Source organism: Aptenodytes forsteri, unplaced genomic scaffold (genome assembly GCF_000699145.1).
Source record: "Aptenodytes forsteri isolate BGI_AS27 unplaced genomic scaffold, ASM69914v1 Scaffold183, whole genome shotgun sequence".
NCBI lineage: Eukaryota > Metazoa > Chordata > Aves > Sphenisciformes > Spheniscidae > Aptenodytes > Aptenodytes forsteri.
Genome location: NW_008795918.1, coordinates 501222 through 523303, shown reverse-complemented (window position 1 = coordinate 523303; position 22082 = coordinate 501222). Strand labels below are relative to the sequence as shown.

General features: G+C 42.3%; 1 protein-coding gene across 1 annotated transcript in view; it reads left to right on the top strand.

Annotated features, from left to right (window-relative positions):
- KLF7 (Kruppel like factor 7) overlaps window positions 1–12016 on the top strand; it is a 56865-nt gene extending 44849 nt beyond the window's left edge. The window contains exons 3-4 of the mRNA XM_009284637.2: window positions 4741–4864; window positions 11795–12016. Coding sequence (XP_009282912.1) covers window positions 4741–4864; window positions 11795–11846 — 176 coding nt within the window. The 3' untranslated portion in view covers window positions 11847–12016. The remainder of the gene's footprint in view (window positions 1–4740; window positions 4865–11794) is intronic.
- The last annotated feature ends 10066 nt before the right edge of the window (window positions 12017–22082 follow it).

Sequence of the window (22082 nt, the reverse complement as noted above, 5' to 3'; positions counted from 1 at the left end):
GAGTGTGTGCTTGGCTCTTTCATATTTGCAAATGATAATTTTTTGGCTTTCAAGAGAAAGCTATACCAATAATTTGTTTATTTTTATAACTAGGTGCCTAATATTTAGAGTCTCGCATTTGTCTTAGTCACCAAAGGAATGGTGACCCGATTTCAGGGCTGCCAAAGTCTGATGGATTTTTGTTATGACTTACAAATTCTAGCTTCGCTATTGCATGTTTCCCATAAATTTGCAAAGGTTTTTGTCCTCTGGTTACCAGATTGGGCCAGGCTGGATGAAATAAGGAGGATGGAGGGCCAGACTGTACTGAAGTGTGCTTTGGAGGTACTTTTAGAAGAAGAGCTAGGTTGTGTGAGGTGCCATAAAGAGAGGTGGAACAGAGAGCCTATTCACCAAGCATCCCAGTCTCAGGGTATAAAAATATGCTCCAGGAAGATAAAAAGATTAAAATGGGCTATGGACCGCAGGACAGAGCCACAATGAAGAGAGGCTGCTTCACAGAAGTATGCAGTCACGATGGGCTGAAACCCTAAAGCATATCTGAAGGGCTAATAGCGTTTCTGTACCACTAGCTTTTCGGATGATGAGGTCCTTCTAGATCAGTAGGTTTCAGCACAGTGCTCTGTGCGCTTGCAGGCATGCACAGGCTGCTTCTCAGGGATCCTCAGCAGGCAATTAAGTATGTGTCTATGTGAGTGTTTTCTGGTGATCAAGTGTCCCCTTTTGAGGTGAATCTTCTGGTTGCCCCCATTCACTGTGCTTTGGTTCAGCCTGGCCAGAACACACGTGGTTTTGGATGGCCTGTCCTGGGAGGTGCTCTGCAAGTGCACAGCTGGAACGCTTCACCTACGGACGGGTTCAGGCCACAGGACCAGGCAGCAGCTAGCCAGAAATAACACCCTTCAAATGCATGCGGTGTGGATATTGGGTCCTGCATACCCACTGTTTCACTCAACAGCTCGCCTTTACTGCGCGGCACTGCTCTCTGATGCACATGCTGCCCAAGGAAACTGGAGTGTGGTCAGTAAGCTTGACATCACTAGGTAGCAGTCTCCACCACCCAGGGAAAAAATTAGAAAAAGCTGAAAGCCGCTATTCTGGGTTGATTCTAGAAGATTTTCCATAAGCAAATGGTACATTGTTTTAACACTAGTGCTCATCTCAGAAAATTGCATAATTTGCTGCTTGAACATGTGCCTGCATTGCTGGCTGGCTGCCCTTCCCAGGTGTGTTTGTGGATGTGTGAAAGCTGAACCAGCCCCACAGCGTGGAGCACATTCTGAACTGAAACAGCTGAGTATTTAACAGCTGCATATCTGGGTATCGGCTTCTTTTCAGATGTGCATTGGCTCCTCTGTTGAGTGCATTTGTATAAATGTGGATTCATGGGTTTGTTTAAGCACTGCACAGATCCTTGTGTTGAGTAAAGGTGACTTAAGGAGTAGGGCCTCCTTCCTGGGAGTGGCTTGCAGGCACGAGTTTTAAGTGCTGTTATTAATTTTGAGGAATTAGAGCCTGAGAAAAAGTCAGTGTGGCACAGCTCCGTGATGTTCCTATTTTTAATTGGATTTTGAAGCTCATAATTAATTTGTTAAAAAGGAGGAGATCCTGGCCCTGTAGAAGTGAGTGGGAGTTTTGCCATTGCCTTCAGCAGAGGAGGATTTCACCATCTATCTCGCTAATCCTCTGCAACAACAGAAGAGCAGCCTGGCACGTGGAAAGGATCCTTCCCATTTCTTCTCCCTGCCATTGCCAGTAGTGAGGTAGGAGGACCCTCCCCCCCTTTTCCATTCCCATGCTTCCTACATATGTACACCTCGGCAAGATACGCTTTCATTTCATCTTTGGGTAAGGTGAAAGCAGCCATTAAAGAAGCAGTTTGTTCTTAGTCTTCACATGCAGAGATATGGAGGTCTCTCTCCTCCTGCCCTCTCATGTTTTTGAGTAGCTGCAGGAGGGTGGGAAATCTAACCTCTTTGAGGTCTCTGGGTCAAGGAGCCGTCTGACATGGCTTTAAAGGTCACCATGCTCCTTTGCATTTATCTTGTGCCACGCAGAGCACTGTATGCCAGCCTGCTGTCTGGAGCACAAAGAGGTACTGTCTGACATTTTGTGGAAAGGGGCTTGGGTTACGGAGGAGAAGCATCTGAAAACAAAACTCAGCTCAGGGCTGTGCAAGGCCAGACTGGGAATGCTTGAGAGAGGAGCCCCTGCAGCAAGTAAGAGAGATATGTGGCATCCCATGGGTTTACCAGTAATCATGCTTGGCATTTCTGTCTCTCGTAACCTATATATAGCACTGTACATTTTCAAAGCTCTTGACAAATGTTAACAAGCCAAACTCGGCTTCAGTCCTAATAGCCCTTGTTTCACAGAAAGCCCAGGATGTTTTTCCTTCACCCTTCTGCTCTGTAGGCGACTGTATCCTTCAGACTGGCTGTACCTGCCAGATTTGGCTGAGCAGTTGTCTTCTGCGTTTGCTTTACAGTGTGTGTAGCAAACATACGCTGCAAGGCGGTTTGTCTGCCTTGCTGTCTCCACTCTAAGGTAGGCACTAGAGAGCGTCAGAGAACCGAGGAAGCTGAATTATCATCGAGGCTTGTTTACTGACAGCTTTTAAAAATAATGGATGAACTGTTCAGACAAAACCAGTGCACCATCATAGACATGACCAGGGCTAGGGAAATCCCTTTTCTCTGAGAAGGGGAGAGCAGATGCAGTATGCCGCGTAGGATGGCAAGGGCTGGGGGGTGAGAGCACTGCAACTGCGGCTCTAACGTTTGGGGCCAGCACTGGTGACAGTGTTTGAATTACAGTTGAGTAACCAGCCCAGAAACAAGACACCAGCACTTGGGTCACTAACAAGAAGTTTCTTGCTTTTTTTTTTCCTGAAGAAATCCTATTAAAAGAAAAAAAAGAACAAAAGGCAAGTCTGCAGAGATGACCAGGCAGGCACAATCTGAGTGGGGTGGTGTTATTGTTGGCTCAGTCCATTGTCCTGTTGGGCATTTTCCCATGGTGGACTGCGGCACACAACAGAGACATCCAGGCTGGCCTTTCTGCATTCAGGGACTGAGGGACAAATGGATATTTTGGCGAAGTCTTGCTGGCTGCTGCCCCTTCTTCATTGCTTCACCCCAATGAATACTTTAATTTTGCTGCTGAGCCAAAGAAACTTCTCAGAGGCCAGTAAAATGGCTCAACTCCAGTTAACATCTCAGCCCACTCTTCTGTTCTCTCTGGGGTGGATGACCACTGTGCAACAGAGCTGCCTGTGCAATAAGAAGTCTGCAGAAACTCACCCACCAGGAAACAGCTTTTTTTTTCATGTATTTTGATGCAATTCTCTTGCCTTCTTCATTTTTCTTGCTCTTTTGGCCTCTCCAGTTTGTCACCTTGAAATACATAGGTCTCCCATAATCAGATCTCACTCCTTCACTTGCTGAATAGACATGCTAAATATAGAAATCTGTGTCTCTGCACTGAGAAATTTGTCTGCTGTGGCCAAGTGATTGTTTCACGTGACTGGCATAGAGAGGTCATACAGACTGCAACTTCAGTTTGGTCAGTGGTGGGATTTTTAAGATCACTTTCTTAGCAATTTTAAGAGCAAATAAGTAAGTAATAATCCCTTCTCTGTTTATAATTCCCAGCTTAGAAGCTTGGTAGTGAAAGTGATTTCTTGTCTGCGTTTTATCTCAACTCCCTCCTCTTCTAATGCATCCATACGGTGCTGACTGCGTGGAGAATAGTAACATGGAGTTTACATAGGAGGAGATGCACTGGAGCATTTGTTCTGGGGGGAGATGATAAATTTGCATGCACAGGAATACATGTGTACTGCATAAGAAAAGGGGAGGCATGAGACCTTGGAATTCTCCATCAGAAGGTGTTAATGACTCCATGGATGTTACGCCATGGCAGACTTTGATCCACAGAGACCGGTTTGCATTAGAAGATAAGTAAACGTAAACACAGCAGACCAGAATCTCTCCTGTCTTATCACTGCACCGTTTCGCTGCCTTCAGTGGTATGGTTAATATTTTGGGGCAGAATAACAGCTGATAAAGGTATAGTGCAAAAAGCCTGAAGGACCAGCTGATTTAAAGAAGAAAACATTTCTCCTCTCGCACTCACTGTCCTGATGCATAATTTCTTGAACCAAAGAATAGTTTTTGTTGTCAGAAGCACCTAAAGAAGGTGCAGTCCTAGGGGGCAGCGGGCATGAAAGCTTGAGGGGAACAGGTGTGAGCCTGGCCACATGAGGGGTAAATGGCAGCCGGGGTAAAGCATGCGATGCAGTGGTGGTGGTCGCTCTGGAGTGGTGCACACCTGCAGTGTGCTCTGGTGTTAGTACAGCCACTTACAGGTACCACAGTAATTCATCTGGCAAGGGCAGAGTGAGCTGAAAAGCTGACTGAAAATCAGGCTTCAGCCACACAGCAGGACAGGCATCTGGGGACGTTCTGAGGGCTTCTTTGAAGAGTAATTGACTGGTTTTGTTAGAAATGGGAAATAAGGTTGTGCAAGAATTTCAGCAGCGGTAAAATTTGGGCTGGATCCATCCTCAGTACAATGCATCATAAGCCCTAAGTTGTTTCCATCCCACACTGGCCATGAATTGTGTGACGGGCTAACCTGCCTGAGTGGGACAGAGGTGAGGTGGGAGGACACAGGGCTTGCAAGTTGAGTGCTCAGTAATCCTGCTGCCACGCTGACTGTTCTCTCCTCCCTCTGCAGGTGAGAAGCCTTACAAGTGCTCGTGGGAAGGGTGCGAGTGGCGTTTTGCACGGAGCGACGAGCTCACAAGGCATTACAGAAAGCACACGGGTGCAAAGCCCTTTAAATGCAACCATTGTGACAGGTAATGCAGCCTCCTAACATGGTGTTCAAGCAACATGTGGACTTCGTGAGTGGCATGGAGCTACCAGCTCCCCGAGACAAGAGACCTGGCTCCCAGCAGAGGGGCCCCTTCTGGCCTCCTGTCCTGCTGCCTCAATCCCCGAGCCAAGGAGGGATCCTCCACTCTGCCCCTGTCCTCTCTGCCTCAGTGGCCAGGCGGGCTGGCAGAGGGGGAATACTTCCTAAGCAGCCTAAGCTGTTTCCATCCCACAGCACAGAGAAAGATGTGGAACCAGGTGTAGGTTTGACTGGAACCTGCCGGTGTGTGTTGTGGGCACAGGATTCGGTCCACAGGGCAGCTGTTGTTAATACTCTCGAAGCAGAGAAGAAGTCCAGAGGGCCCTAGACCACTTCAGTGATGGACCTCTCAACAAAGCATCTCCACAGCTTTCCATCTCCTGGTTGTATGAGCCTGGTGCCCTCACAAAGGCAGGGCTCCCTCTACCTACTCTGCTTCAAGGGCTACCAGAAGCACCACCACACTGCCTGTGTTTTAGCAGAGTGGTCAGCAGAAGCTGATGGGCCCCACAGATACATCGGTTGGGGGGATGGGGAGCATGTGTGGCTGTTGCGCCACAAATCTATAGGAAACGTCTAGGGGAAAAGGACTTAATTTCTGTACGATCATTGTCTTCTCTTACCACTGAGTCCAGGGCTCCACGATTCCCCAGATGAAACAGGGGAGAGTCAATGAAAGACAGCAAAGGGCTTCATTTTCAAAAGCACAGGAGTGATTTAGGCACATCTGACAATTCAAGTTCATGGGGTGGTTTTGTCTAGGATCAGTGATCTCTTCACATTCCTGCTAATTAGTGAATCTTTTCCTACAGTTTTAAATCTCACCCTTGACATCTGTTTGATGTGGGAAATACTCTGCACCTTCATTCTGTGTGGGCCCAGGTTTAAAAGCCTGACAGGTGCCCAGAGCCAGGGTTCCTGAAGAGCCATGTCATGCAACAGTCCTCCTCTGGGCACTCAGAAATGAAGGGCCAGTTTTGCCTGGCGAGCTGAGCACCCAGCAGCTCCCGGTGAGAGCCATGGTTGCTGCCGCTCACTGCCGATTCCTTTTTGCAGTCCTCACTGCTTTAGCTGCTTGAATGAATGATGAGCTCATCTGAAAAACCTGGTCATCCTTGCTTGGTGCTGAGTATTTTTGAAAGCTGGGTTCTTTGAATTTAGAAACAAAACCAAAAGAAAACCCTCCTCCCCATCCCCAGTCCCAGTTGATAAGAAATTAGGGTGGAGCAAAAGCAATTACACTTGTAATGACTCTTGACAGCACTGACAGGATCGAACAATGAGCACTTCTCCCCCTCGCACCCCCCCAGCTGGAGATTGGCAGTGCCCTGGGTGAAACCTGGATCCACTATTGAGTAATCAAATAATGTGCTTGCATCTGAACATGTTATCCGGCTAATCCTATTTATATATATTTTTAAAAGAGGCTTAAGAAAATTACACATCTTTTTAATGCAGCACTAAGGTTCTCTGCTCTGATAAGGAAACATTTTGTAATACAATAAAGGCTCTAGGAAGCCTCTGGGTACACCAGACCAGCAGAGAACATGCACGGAGAGAGGATGTGTGGGACATAAACAAGGGACCCCATCCTTTTACGGGAAGGAAATTTGATCATTTTCACATCCTGCCTTTCCAAGCGCTTCACCTCCTTGAGTGCTCTTCTCCCCTTGTCTCCCCTCTTCCCGTCCCCCTTCCCCCACGGAGGGCTTCCTCTTGGATTATCTTTTGTTTTATCCCTGGATTATCTTTTGTTTGCTCAGAATGAGGGACAGGATAAGCCAAGTAGGGACCTCTGGAGTTCTGCTTTTGTATAAGCACCTGTGTGAAGGAGAACAGTTATGTTCCCTGTTTTAAATGTAAGGCATTGCCTTTCTTTTTTCTTTCCTCTCAAGAACAAACTAACCATCCTGGCCCCACAAACACACACGCGCACACACACACATATACACAAAGCCTCAGGGTTTCTGTGTCAGGACAGACAATATTTTTAGCAGAGATCTAAAGAAATACAGTCAGTATTTTCAACTCCTCAGTCTCTTTCAGCCCTTTGTTAAGTATTCATTCTTCTCCCTCTTCTTATTATCCCTTCCTACCTAGGTTTTTTCTTTGGCAGCCAACTCAGTCACTGCAGTCAAGAGATACATTCCTGCAATCATCTAATGCATTTTCTGCTCTTCCACTGAATCTGTAGATGAAGGAAAAATATTTATTAATAAGTTAAGAGTGCTGGGGATTGTGCACTGTTAAACTCCATGCACATACCATCTGCGTGTGGTGGTAGGAGACAGATTTGTCTTTACTCTCCCAGTCAGTTGTTGCAAGCTCGTAGAGTGACGGTGCCTGTTCTTCTTTTGGCCCACTCTGCCATACCACTATTTCTCCTTCTTTTCTCATTCACAGATCTCTCCACTACCACCTATTGCAGATGTCACCTCAAGCAAGCACTGAAACATGTGCCTAAATCTGTCCTTAGCTATTTAGGCAGACTTTTAATGTTTAAGACGCTCCTTCCTGAGCCAGGGTTCCCAGCTGGAGAACAGTTTCTCTGTATTTGAACTGCTACCCTTTATTGCACCCACCATTATTGACAGGAGTTGTAGTCACTCCCTCAGACATTCTGGCTTGCTAAACTTTGAGGAGCCTTTTGAAGCTACTTTTAACAATGGCGTAGCACAAAACATATGCCTGTTGTTGTTCAGAGGTAAAGGCCATACCTTGGCAATCAGAGCATGAAAGTGGTGATGCAAATAGCAAAGAAGGGGAATGTTGTGCACACAATCTGGCTGCAATTCCCTTCCCAGGCTGTTTTCAGATGCGTTTGTGTCTCTGACCTTCTGGCCGACATCAAAGGGGTATTAATGTCCTCTGTGTACAGGTCAATTTTAAAACAAAAGAGACAAGAAGATGTGATTCTCGTCTCCTGCTGTCCCAGCCCTATCCCAACACCATGCAGCCCACAGATCACATTGTTAGTTATAGCTGGCAAACTACCACTGGTTTGAGTAGCACCTTATGTACTGCAAATGGTGTGTGGTTTGGTGGCAGCAGGGTAGAAAGGAGAATCAGCTAAAGTGGTGCGGAAAGCAGTGTACAGGTCCCTAGCGCCTTCTAGATACCAGGGATATGCTGGTTATTAGCATTCCCCAGGAATTATGCTCTTCAGAAACAGAGGCTAAGGTTATGTTCCTCCAATACAGTGCAAACCCTCAGCACTCCAAGGGGAAGAGGATGACAGGGTAGTGGCACTCACTTGTTCTGCATAAATAGGTGTTTAGGAGATAGCAGCTTAGTGCCAGACTATTGGGGTGTATATTCCTCTGTGTGTGTGTGCGCATGCACGGTTTCCTTTTTGACAGTAAGCTAAGAGCACACTTAGCTGGAATGAACACATCCCACAGTGGAGAATCCACAGCTGGTAAGAAAGATGGCTGAGCAATATATTGTCTTCTCATCATAGTTACCTTCCCTCTTTCTCCTGCAGAGGCTTCAGTGCTGAGCAGTACTGTGTTGCTAAGGAGATAAAGCAAAAAGAGAAAGGAAGGAATCATGTTTGGGAGCAGGGAATTTATGTATCACACATCACTGTATGACTTTCATAATTAGGGTATCTTATTCTAGCACAAACTGTCCTTTCTAGGAAGAGCTGGGCTGGGGGAGGAGCGATGGGGAAGATTGTGACGGGCCCACGTACAATGTGCAGAGCTGGTCTGGAACTGGAAGAGGTGTAGAGCTCGAGGTGTGGAGCAAGGTCTTGTCTCACGGGCAGGACTAGAGACCAGCAAGCTGCTGTTTCTTAATTTGTGAAGAAAAGAGTTTCCCTTGACAGCTTATCCTGTGGAGCCTCTTCCACTGCTGCCCCTAGTTCCAGAAGGAAAAAAAATGCGTCCACTGATCAATAGCTTTTTTTGACAGTGTGATTTAGCTGCAATATTTTGTAGGGACTGTTTTACTGTTGAAAATAAATGTCCGCATCCACCAGCCTTACCAAAAGATAGAACTAACCAAATTAGTCAGCAGGAGAATGTGAAGAACTGCTATTGTACCATTTTATTAGCTATAAATTAGCAAATATGGTACCATTTTATTGGCTATAAAAATATTCTAGGACTGAAAAATATACTAGATGCTAATACTGTGGTTATTGATATGAAACAAGGTATTGAATCCATATTTTTAACAGATCTTGCTGTGCTGTGACTCAGCATACATTTTCCTGGGTTGCATCTACAATAGAGACAATCGGAGAGGAAAAGCCGTGCTTGGGTGGTGGTCTTATGACTAGTCCTAGACTGAAGTGCCAGCTGGTGCATGTCTTTTTGGCAGCCGCTCAAGCTGTTGTTTTGTTTTGGCAGCCCTTGTAGCCAGAGCATGCTGCTTTCTCAGTTTAGACTGACGAGAGAGATGTTGGTCCAAGGGTGTATTTTGGCACCGTAGGGCTAGAAAATTCTAGCTGTGCTGAGCCTGCTGTGTTGAAAGCCAAGTGTCCATTGTCAGATTCACGTCTGTCTTACTGTGCTTCATGCAGGAGCTTGGAGGAATGCAGCCTCCATCCTATTTTGAAGTCTTTCTTCTTAATTTTTGCCACTCTGAAGGTATTAACCCCCTTGTAAGCTGCTACAAATCAGTAGAGAACAGCTGACTTGAGCAGAGCTATGCTCATCCACAGAAGATGAGTATCTAGCTTTTCTTGCGAAAGTCGCCTTCTTATGAAGTTTCTTTGTCTTAAAAATGCACCTCTTGATAACTCATCTCTGCATGTAGATGCAGATAGATTGCTCGTGCAGGGGAATACTGCCAGCGGGACAGAAAAGATCCCCTAACTATTTAAAATCTCTTCATTTTTATAGTTCTCTTTCTCAGCCTTTCTCTGCTTAGGATGTTTATCCTCTGGGTGTTTGCCTGTAGACTGAGTGTTCTGGTTCTTTATCTTTGGTTTTTGGCTTTTTTTACTGAGTAGTTCAATTTGTTCTCTTACCTTCTTCCTTCTGAAAAATACAAAATACTCAACTACTGCTTTTTTGGAAATACATTCAGTGCCCATGTATGAGCTATCCAGATTCTCACAATAAGCCATTTGGATATTCTTCAGACTGATATTAGTGGCTCTTTTATACTCTAAATCTGTGGGGCAGTGAAAAGACATTCCAGGCAAGTCAGTTCTGGAGGTAGCTTTTCATGATGCCCTCAGAGCCTACAAAAACAGTTTACTCAAAAGCCACAGATATGTGGTTTTTGTGTGATACTTATAATAGATGTGTTTTGCTATTAGTAAAAATAAATGAGCCAGTGTCTTATGGCTTAGGGTGGAAAGGAGGCAAGCCAAGATTTGCAGGGAACTTGGAAACCTCCCATTTTTTAGTGCTCAACTTGAAGCATCTAGTAGAAGTCTAATTTCTGACAGTGTCTGAGCCCTGCCGCTCTGACAGTCAGGCTCCATTTTAGGGCTTTGGGGTAGGCAGCCAGAACCATTGCCCGCTTGTCCTGTGGTTTGCTCTGTGGTGCCATACATATCTTTAATGACACTGTGATGGTGGGTGTGAATGGGTTCGTGCTTTCAATCCCATTTCTAATGGGTATGAAGTAAAAAAAAAATTTTGCTTACTGGCAGTCTTGATAAAATGGAGTATATATTGAATGACAGGGAAGAAAAGTGCTTGTTCTCCTGAGAACTTATTCCCCTGATCACTCTGACAATATCTTGGTGGTGTGAAGTGCCTGAATTTGGGCTGCTGTTCCTGCTGCTGTGAGTGCCCTGCAGCATGTCTACTACGAGGCAGCTGTTCTAGAATAGTAATTCCTGATTAACTCTTTGTGGGGTTGCTCTTCTCCTGGACTAAGTATGTTTTATTCTGAGTATCTTAACCCACTTCCCAAGTGGATTAAGTCATTTCAGAAGAAGGCAGTCATAAGCCTTTAGAGAGGGAGTTAATCAAGAATAGATGCTTCATTTCAAATTCATGCCCTACCTTATTCTCAATTAACTGCATGTTTAGACCAGCCCTAAAACTCAACCAGTTCTCTAGGGTCACCACTCTAAGTCCATCTCATCAGCATCCATCTACATGTTGAGTCAAAACGTTACGTTTTCTTATGAGAAGGAGAAAAATTGCTTTGTGGATAAAGAACAGAAGTTGAAAGCTGAAGTCCTGGTGTTTTTTTCTGGTTTTACCACACTTCTTGTGTGATTTATAATTCCCTTGCCTTCTCTGTCTCTCAATTTTCACAAAATAGGCATAATACCTTATCTTCTGTCAACAACCTTCAGGGAGATAGCATTCATCAACATCCACCTATTACCACCCAGATTCCCAACAGAGAGAAAGGGAGAGCTATGTAGCCTGATGGATTGTCAGCCTCCAAACTCTGAACCAGCTTTACTTCCAGTTTGGAGTTAGAAATGAGAATTCAGCTTTCAGAACTGCCATCATACTTCAGTGCTTGTTGCAGGTACTGGGCACTTGAGAAAGCTGGTGTTTTTTTAAACTGGTGTTGCTGAGTACTTGAGCAAAACTGGCTTGTTTTATTTCGGTTTTTTATATGCACGCACACATTTACACTAAATATTTGATTTTATACTACAGGTGCATAGATGAGCACTCTTGCCTGATGTTTGACTCAATGAAAAAAGGGGGAGGGAGAGGAACAGAGAAAGGAGAAGAGTGGTCTATTTAGCTGCCGAAGAGCCAGGATAGTTGGCCATCTGTGGTCACAGAGGTCAATCACACAGGGTTTGGTGGTGATCCATAGATAATCTAAGGAATGTCTCTAAATGTGGATATATATTTGCTCCTGTACATAAGGAGGAAGGAGCAGGAACCCTGTTTTCCCAAATCCTGTATTTATTTCATTTCCCACTTGCTTTATTTTGCAGGTGTTTTTCCAGGTCTGATCACCTCGCCCTTCACATGAAGAGACACATCTAAATATCAGTCAGCTTGGCATGGATGTCATCTGAGCTAAGTGTTGTGAGATGAAAGTGGAACTCAAGTTACAACATGCTGCCTTGCAGGAGAAGAGAACTTGATCACGTGTAATCCTCTGTACAGAGACCACACGCTCACACTGTCATGCACCCAGTTATACTTCAATACGTACATCGGTTCTTTATGCCTTGCCCCAGCTGGATGGGAGAAGATGCAGGCGAGGAGATGGTATAGAGGTGAAGTCAATGAGAAGGAACAATTGCTTACAGTTCTTCGTCCCTCTTGGATTTGTTTCCTGTTTTTGCCAGTGGAAATCAAAGAAAACGGAGGAGGCTTCCCTGCAGGTGGACGGCAGTAGGAGGGGCTTATTTAACTTGCTTCTCAGTGCAACTCAATAGGAGAATATGTCGTCTTGAAGTTGCATATTTGTAGCACTAACTTTCTTTTTAAATAGATGGGGGGAAAACAATGACCTAGAAAACCAAATCCCAGTTTGGTAGCCAAAATTAACCTCTTGGTTCATTTGTTCTTTGTCTGAGAATTCCTAATGTTCAGTGCGTCAGACTTCTCACAGACACTTTGACCTGTCTTGGTTTTGGTTCTTCTTCCTAGAACTGAGCTATTGAGATCCTTTTAAGTCAATACCAGTGGCCTTAATGGCAGTAGACTGTGGAGTGACACTTGTGACACAAATATCCTCTTTTTGGCCTGAGTTTATGTAGACTTCACGGAGGACTATATTTTTGTTGGTTGTTTTTATTTAAATTTTTGTTTTGGCTATTGCACAACATATGCACTAGGGACTCTGGAAGCTGCTGCCATGATGGCTAAGTGGCCAAGGGATAAACCCCTGAGAAACAGCACCTAATATCTCTGTAGGCCTCACCTTATTGCCATAGCTAGGACTTCTTGTTTATTTGTTGAACAAAAAACTTTAAAAGCTTATTTGGAAGCTTAAACATTTTTTTCTCTTTTCTCCACGAACAAGTGATCTTCAGAACTCCTTGTCTTCACCTGGATATCGGTCTGGGACTGGCCACACAGGCATGACTACAGGATTCCTTCCACAACATGTGAGCATGTTAGCCACAACCCACAGTGACTTAGTGATGAATTATGTTGCTTTTTCTTGCTGTTCTTCTATTAACCAATTTAAAACATTAGACTTTTGTTTGTGTAAAGAGCACCTGCAGACATTTTAATTTAAAGCTAATGTTTGTTGAGCACACAAAAAAAACCCCAAGCCAAAAATCCTACTCCAGTCTCTGAGTGGGAAATCGAGAACCTCTTCCAAGTACAATGGCTTCATTCAGCATTAGCCTTTTAAAGAAATTATCAAAGTCCTCCTTTTCTATTCATCAAGTTGATGCTGTAGCCCACTCCTATATGAAAAAATGTAACAGTGTGAACGGTGAAGGAAGGGTTGGATTTTACATACAGCAGTGAGGCTTTTCCAAATGATTGGTCTAAAGTATTACTAACCTAGAGGTCCATTTTGGCCTACTTTGTGAACCGTCAGGGAGAAGTGGAGGTCTCATGCTCACCCTTCAGTCCTATTGATAATTTGATTTCCTTGGTTCAAAGTGGATTAAAGTCTTCATTACAAAAGAAAAACAAAAAAATGTATCTTACCATAACTTGCATTTGAAACTATTTGGCACTGGCCCTGACTCCAAAGACTGCATTTAGGACCGTAAAAATGGCCTATGCAAGCAGGCAGGTGGTCATTAGGTTGTATATTTTGTATATTCTGGGACCATCCCTACAAGATGTGTCTAGAAATGAAACAAAATGGCACGTGGTCCACAAATGGTTGCTGCTCTTTTATACTGTATTAGCCAACTGCCCTTCTTTGACTGTTTTGACTCATTGACTGTTAAATATTTCCCTTAATTTATGTTTTGGGAGGTAAAACTGTACTCTTAGGAGAAAAAAGAACAAACAAGAAACTCGAAAGATGTTTAAGAGCCGTCACCGGGATCCTTGGCACTGGAATTCTCAGCATTTTGCAACCTTTGGTTCCAGTGAGAGATTGAATTTACTCGAAAGATGCTGTTTTTCCTCACAGTTTTCACAAAACACTGTGACTGTCAACTGAACACTTTGGGGACAGGGGGGAAATACAATGTCTGGCCCATATGGCATAAAATATGGACCAAAACCTACCCATCTTTTAGGGACAATGATGTAACATTTGTGGTAAGAGCATGAGAGAGAGCAAGAGAGAGAGTGAAAGAAAGAAAAGAAGGAAAGACAGAGAGAAAGAGAGAGAGAACAAAAATTGAGTTTATTCCAAAGATTTAAAACTAACTGTACTCTATATGTGTATATATATATGCTTTTATATATATGTATACATTTTAAAATTGCGGAGCACTGCTTGCTGACAATCTCATATTTCTCTACTTCTCTATTTGCATACTTTTTATGGCCATTCCACCCAGCTGTTCCACTGGGACTGAGGGCCCTAGAATCCAATTTGTATTGGAATATATAGAGCATCCTGCCAGATGTCTAATGGGAACTGAAACCTCAGCTGTGTGAAACTGTAGAGCATCCAGTCAGTGCATTAGATTAAAAAAAGGAAAAGAGAATCCTAGAATTTCATTACTGTAGTGTCCTAAAGTGTGTGCTCTCAAACCCACCACTATGATATTCATTGGCTGTGAACCTGCATAAATATCCTCCTTTGACCGCTGAACACACCTGCCTTTAGACATGCTATCAGTAGTCTACAAACCTTAATTATTAAGTGACAGTTTAAGTACCAGACTCTATTTAAAACGGAAAAAATCAAGCAAGACTGTTTATTTACTTCCAGTTGTCATTTATGGTCTTGTTGACATCTTATTTAAATACGGCAGAAGAAGGGCCCCATGGAAAAAAAACATGCTGAAATGTCTGATTATTTTGTTCTAGAGGCAGGCCTACGTCTAAATCATGGATCCACATAGCCTAAAAAACATAGAGAAAAGGGGGATAAGAGACTTAACCAGATTTCAGATTTCTCAGGCTCTCTCTGTAGCAGGTCTTGAACTCTGAAGCCAAATTTTGGGCTTTGGGACCATCTCTTCTGTTTGTAAAGGGAGATATTTTTCACCTGTATAGATGGTGTACTCAGTCAATCTCTGGACTTCAGTATTTGGGTGCTCATATGCAAGTGTCTTAGTCATTACTAAAATTTTGAACCATAGCTGGTATTTTGGAAAGGCATAATTAGTGACACATTCCAGGATTTGTTTTTTACAATGACAACTTTTGTTTCTTTGCAGATATTTTAAGCTGTGCACTTCAAACTTGTGTAATCTGTTATAACTAGATTCTTTTTAGGCCTGTGTCTCCTTGCTAAAGTTGTACAGTTGTCCTCTTTGTAAACTATGAGTAGAAACAGACTAATGAGGAAAGGCTAATCCTCTCTGTACGGCTTCTTGGAAGCAAACCCATAATTAGATGATTTGGTAACAATTGAGGACCGAGTTATCCAGCTGTAGAAAGGAGAAGCTTAACCTTGTTTCCTTCATGCTAGATTTATGCCTATTTGCAAAAGAGAAGCCATTATAAGAAAGTCAGATTGTGGTTTCCAAGGCCATGGAACTATAGTATGAGAAGAAATTGAGACAAAAGTCTCACAAAATAGTGTACATAGAGGGAGCAACTAAAGCAAATATGAGTTTTTGTGAATAGCTACATAATATTTTGGAGCAGAGCAGTCAATCATAGAATCATGCAGGTGGGAAGGGGCCTCCAGAGGCCATTTTGGCCAACCTCCAACTAGAGCTGGTTGCTCAGGGCCATATCCAGCTGGGTTTTAAATATCCCCAAGGATGGAAATTCTACAATGCCTCTGTGCAAGCTGGTCCAATATTTGACCACCTTTATGGGAAAAAAAAAAATTAAAAAATCTGTGTGTCAAGTAGGAATTTTCCATGTTCCAACTTGTTTTCATTGCCTTTTCCACTGTGCACCTCCAAGAAGAGTCTGGCTTCTTCTCTACACCCACTGTGAGGTGTTTGTAGACAGCAGTAAGATCTACCCTTACCCTTCTCTTCCTAAGGTTGAAGCATGTCTCTCAGCCTCTCTTCATCCGACATGTGTTCCAGAATGTGATCTCCATGGTGGCTCTCTGCTAGACTTGCTCCAATATGTCGATGATTTTCTTGTAATGGGGAGACCAAAACCAGACAGAATATTCCAGATCAAGATGTACTTCATATGTTACAGTGTTGATATAATTTATTTATTCTGGATTTTTCCATTATCTAATTGAGACAAGCTATACTCTATGAAGAGATTCTATTTTGAAAACTGCCTTATGAAAAATCATTTAGGAAGCACCAGTATAAAGATTTTTCTAATCAGATTTGCTGAATCTATGCTTAAAAATATGCTTATAGAAATATGCTTTTTATACTGCCAGCTTGAGGCCTGGCAAGCAAAATTCTGTTTTTCCAACATAATCATTGCTGGTTTACCTTAAACTAAAAAAATGTATTATTTCACTCATACTATATCAAATATGAAGAAACATGATACTGTATTTTAGTCACTTTTTAGACCAAAACATCACTTCAGTGCATCTTTGTTCTGTTTGTTTTTCCCCTTAGGACATAAACAGCAACCTAAAATATCACACGTATTTTATAAAGATTGGTCTAACAGAAAAGGGGATTCCAGAGTCCAGAGTATTTTTCATTATCCCAGAGTTGTTCTTTTTCAATAGCCAGTACTCAGTCTAGAAAATTATATTACCTGGATAAATTGGCAAATGAAGAAAAGAAAAGACGGACTGAAATCCTAGATTCTTTCAATGTCTTGGACAAGGCCCTGAGCAGTCTGATCTAACTAAACTGTTTTTTAAACAGAGGGTTGAATTAGCTGACCTCCAGAGGTACCTTCCAACATTCATTTTTCTGTGTTTCTATGGTACATTTCAGAGCTCTCACTGATTACATGTGTACTGGTTCTAGTTCTTCCCAGTCTTGTGCTGGCGGAACAGACTGTAGGACAGGTCTGTAGGGTTTCTCTCAAACTCTGACTGTTTCATCCTTATTAAACTTTATAAGGCTTTTTCATGAGAGAGACTTAGAGAGGAGGAAATCTTAAAAAAACCCCAAACCCTTAGCAAACCAGTTTGAAGCAATATCAAACCATGAGATGTGTCACGGCTGCAGGGACCAACCAGGTATTATGGAAACAAGTTTGCTAGCCTGGAAGATCTGTGTGATGTCTCAAAAATGGTTTCCAGGACCTGAAATCTAAGCCAATATATTTCTACAAAGGTGAACATTAATTTTTTTTTTTTTTTTTCATTCATTGTTATTTTCCCCAGACTTTTTGGAATTGGGTTTACTGTTTTTTTAGGCTAGCACATTTTCACTTAATATGTGCAAAGCACTGACCAAACGCAGATGGGGAAGAAGAACCTGAATGCAAGAGGAGCCCCCAGGTCCTTGCTTTTGGAACTGTTTTAACTTGAGGAGTAAAAAAATAACTAATCACTAGGGTGTATGGCTAAAATGAAGTTGATCAATATGATAGTTGCAGTGATTGAGTGTATTTTATTTGTGACCTTTCTGATATCTACAGAATCAGGCTTTCTCCCTCATTTTTACCAGGCCCTAGACAATTTGGGCTTTTTAGCTGTCTCTAACACAAAGGTTGCTTCTCCTATTTAACGTAGTTTGTTTATCTGTGTACAAAAGAGGTCATAATTGGTGCTTTTGACAAAACTGATGAAAATCCAACTTGCTGAAGTGTTTCCTTCATGTGTCAAAATCTTTAAAAGAGGAAAATTTTGTAAATAATTTAATGTTACTAGGCCAGCACCCAGTGGATCAAGGGCTTTTATTCTTGATTTCATTCAGGACTTGGCACATCCTGTCATTCCATCCAGTAAGACTGTTTTTAAACTTTCATATCCTGGGTGACGCCTCTAACCCAACACTCTTTTAAAGTACTTTTTGCTGATTTCAGATAGAGTTGCACTTGCAAAGATCCCCACATACCAAGAACAAAAACAATGCTTGACAATAACTCTATTCAACTCTGTCTTGAAAAATGAAAATTACTTCCTCCCAAGATATTACAACTAGTCATTGACAAGTCTTGCGGGTCTTTCATTAGCATTAAATCTACGCCTTCTTGAATGATCATTTCCAGATCAAGCTTGGATATTCTTCTTCCTTTTGTCACATTTGTGTCTCTTTTTGTTAATAGTTTAGGGATGACTACTGCAGTCTTTCTCCTCCACAGCCCTACACTGGCTTCAGTGGTGAGATTTAGCATTGTAAGAGCTGTAGGATCTGGCCCACCAGGTACTAAGATCTGTCTTGTAAAGCTGAGACTTTCCTCCTCCCTTAGAGGAAGAAGTCCAAGACACACTTGTGCTATATAAGTTATATATATAATTATATAGTTGTATATATAAATTATATACATAAAAATGTGGAGATGGGGGGGTAGGCTGCCTTTATCTCCTCTCCTCAAGAATGGGTTTCCCTTCCAGAAAACTTTCAAATGCAGGTGTCATTTTTCAAACAGGGTTTTATAGTTTTCCTTAATGCTTGTTAATGGCATTTTTGGTGTAATGATTAAAGTTGGAACTCTTAGCGATTTTCAGAATGAAAGCTTTGATGATTTTTTTTTTAAGTGCTTTGGTCCTAACTTCTATATACTGCCAGAAAACAGGTCCTCCACCCTGTCTCTGTGTGGGTGTGGATGTACAACAGTATACCGTATATACCTACACAGACGAGGAAACTGAGCTACTGACTTACAGTTTGTAGTAGCCAACCGTGCCTATTGCTTTGATTTAGGGAGGGCACTTGCTGTTGCCACTGCATTTTAGGAATCATGTCAGCTTCTGTAGGAAAGTTTTCAACAATGCTGGGAAATACATGTTGCTGTGTACTGTGAATGCGTAGGCTGCAAATTTGGGGAATGGGCGGGGAGGTGGGAAGGGAGGGGGAGGAGGGCTTAGCATGTACACACTAAAAATGAACTAGAATGGACAGAAAGGTGACCATTTTAGCCTCTATTGTTGGGTTCTTGGGGAAATGAAAAGCTAACACGCAGTCCCTGGAAGGCCTGATGGCTGAAGGGCTGATCTTTACTTTATATTTTGCAACATACATTTTACCCGTTGCTCTGTATTTTAAACCCCAGGCCTGTCAGATTCTGGAAGTAGATCAGAACACTGGTTTAAACACTACTTTGTTACCAAGGCCATGTCTCTACCAGGGAAGTTGCCCTAAGTTAAAATATCAGTCTAGTTAAAATCACTTTGTAGCTGCACTTGATTGCCTGGATTGAGTTTGCATTGGCATCCTATGCAGTTAAGTTAAAGTGTAAGAAATGCGTCAGCCAATTAAGATACCTCTACAGGAAGGTTCTTGCACCAATTTCAGTATCTGGTTTTGAAATCACTGCATATAAACCATGACAGCTTTTCTCTTAGAAACAAGGCCTTAGTTTAGCATGTCTACTCATCTAGTTGAAAAAAAAGTAATGCAGGCTGAGATTTTTTTTTTCTTGCTTTGCAAAGTGGCCTGTTTTCTTTCTTGTCCTTTGAAACCTTTCTTGCTCTCTACTACACATGAGATTTTTAATTGGGGGATTTTTTTTTAGCAACAACAAAAAAAAGTATGAATGCTCCCTATTTAAAAAAAACCCAACAAACAACATTGCTTGAAGGACTTTCATTTTGCACTATAATTTTTCTTTTACCAGATGTGTCTGACAAGTGCATGGAGATGCCGCCCTCGGTCACGTTCTCTCAGGCCTACTCTGTGCTCAAGTCTCATATTTTCCAGTACATTTCCATTAATCACCACCCCTTTTCCTGGGTTTCTTTATATATATATATATATAAATATATTACTTTGTCAGTTTTTTTGCTGTACAAAAAGTCTTAAGATTTAAAAATATTATTTGTATTATATGATGGTGGTATGTTAATGTTACAAAATTATTAATGAAGAAAAAATTTATTTTTGTTACTGGTCTGTTTCATAATTCTTTTTTAAATTGGTATATTGTAAGATATCTATGCAAAAATGTTATGTGACGCATTTTTATTTAAGAATGTAATATGTGTAATAAACAGTAGAATGTGTTTGGCCCGACAGTGTTTAGTGTGTCTTGTATATTATTTCTTTATGAAAACTTCTGTGAACAGTGAAATGGCTTTTGAGTATCAGTTAAGGCTATGGTTCTGTAAACAGTTACTGACATAAAATATATAACTTCTAAGTATGCTTTAATTTATCAGAATCACATTTTTGGATTTAAAGATTTTCTTTTTTTTCATGTATTTTACAACAGTTCAAGTGTTGCTTATATTCATGCCGTATCACATGTTGCTTTTGGAAAAGATGCTCAAGAAGGAAGTTCTTATTCTTAAAAGCTGACCAGATTTCCATCTGGCTTGTAATACTGCTTCTGTTGGAGTCAGTGACTTCTGTTATTTGACAGTTTACACTGGTTGAAGATTTCAGCCAGTATTATTTTTGTAAAAGACACAGAGAACACTTGCATTGCATTTTCCATGCCTAGCTTTAAAACACTTATCCGTCAGTGGTCAAAATAGGACTAGACTTTGAGGCTCCTGAGCACTAGTGCTATGCTCTAGTCTGTGCATCAGGCTGTCTCGCAGGAGTGCAGTATTGTTCTCTTTCCCCTGCCTCAGTCATTTAGACTCCCTCTTTAATGTCTGCAAAATTGCAAGCACAATTGAATCCACCTGGATGCTCAAGTACTAAAAATGTATTTAGGCAGTATAAACAGTCATTCTGAGCACAATTACTTTGCAGTGTCATGGTATAAAATGAAATTACTTTTTCAAGTCAGGCAGGTATTGCGTTACGTTTTTGCTGTCTTGTGCTCACACACTTCAGCAACCTCAATGGGCGCTGCATATGAACATCCTATAGGGCTCATCTGATGCAAACTTGCTAGCTTTTATTTCTGGGACAACATGCCTCACTTGCCCTGTTAAGAAACCTGCTAGGACTGTTTATGTCAAATGGACAGAGGGTAGGATTCCCCTCCTGACATCTGCGTCTAGAAGCCAGATGACCATTCTAACCCACTCATTTATACTCCCTCTGTAGCTAATGGAAGAGAGACATACCCAGAGGTGACTCACTCCAGGGGATGAGTTGAATGCAAAAGGAGCTGAGGTGATGTCAAGCATTTCTGGAAAGCCACATGGTAAGTTGGAGGACAAAAGTTCCAGTGATGCCCATGGCTGCTCTGGTCACTCAGGTCATACCAGATGTTTGGTGATGGACATAATTTGTAGTGTTTGGGTGTGTTAATGAACCTCTCGAGCACTGGAAAAGGGCTCAGCACAGGTCAAAATTTTGGGCTTGTGTTCCAAATGGTCAAAACCACACAGTGCTCTGGCTGCTTCAGTGTGGCAGTGATACCTTGGTGTCACTCTTACAGAGAGAGAGAGGGAGGGCGGGAGAGAGAGGGACGCAGTTGTCATAGAGTTTTTGGCATCCTACCATGAAAATACAAGGCTGAAAAAAATGGTCTTTTTGTCGTAGATTGAAGTATTTGTATGATGCGAGTATGAATGGAATTATGTACAACACAGAATTCTTTCTGCAAATAGAATTTTGACTTTATAGCTTTTTTCTCGTAAAGACAAGGTCCAGGCTCCTTCACTTTCTCTCTTCCTTGAAAACTTCTGGAAGCTTTTAGCATCTCGCCTACCTTGAGCTTTCTGACAGTTACATGCCTATATGTCTAGACAAAGATAATTCTAGTGTAAATTAGTCCTCTGCTCTCCACCTGTGAGAGGGACTTCCAGAGACCTCTGGAACAACCTTTTTGAAGGAAAGTTTGGGGCAGCACAGCTGGTTCTTTGGCCCGTGTTCAACTGGCATGAATTGGAAGGAGGATTATCAATTACAGGTAAACATAAAACTAGTTTGTTTTCCAGGAACTTTCAGAAAATACAATGCTTTACTATCATACACTTCCTCTTAGAAGCAGGTAGGTTATTAGTCTACAGGAATAGCTGTCAGACACTTCCCTGGGCTGGAGGCCAGGGAAAAGAGATACTGTGAAAGAACTCCTTCCCACTGAAATTGTTCAGGTAGCACACAGTCACGCACCTTGGGCAACTCCTACTGTTGGGGTCTGGAGTTCTCTAAGGAAAGAAAAGAAAAATTTATTCATTTCTAGGGTTAGACTGCATATGACCATCCTGTTGAGCTCATCTGATGC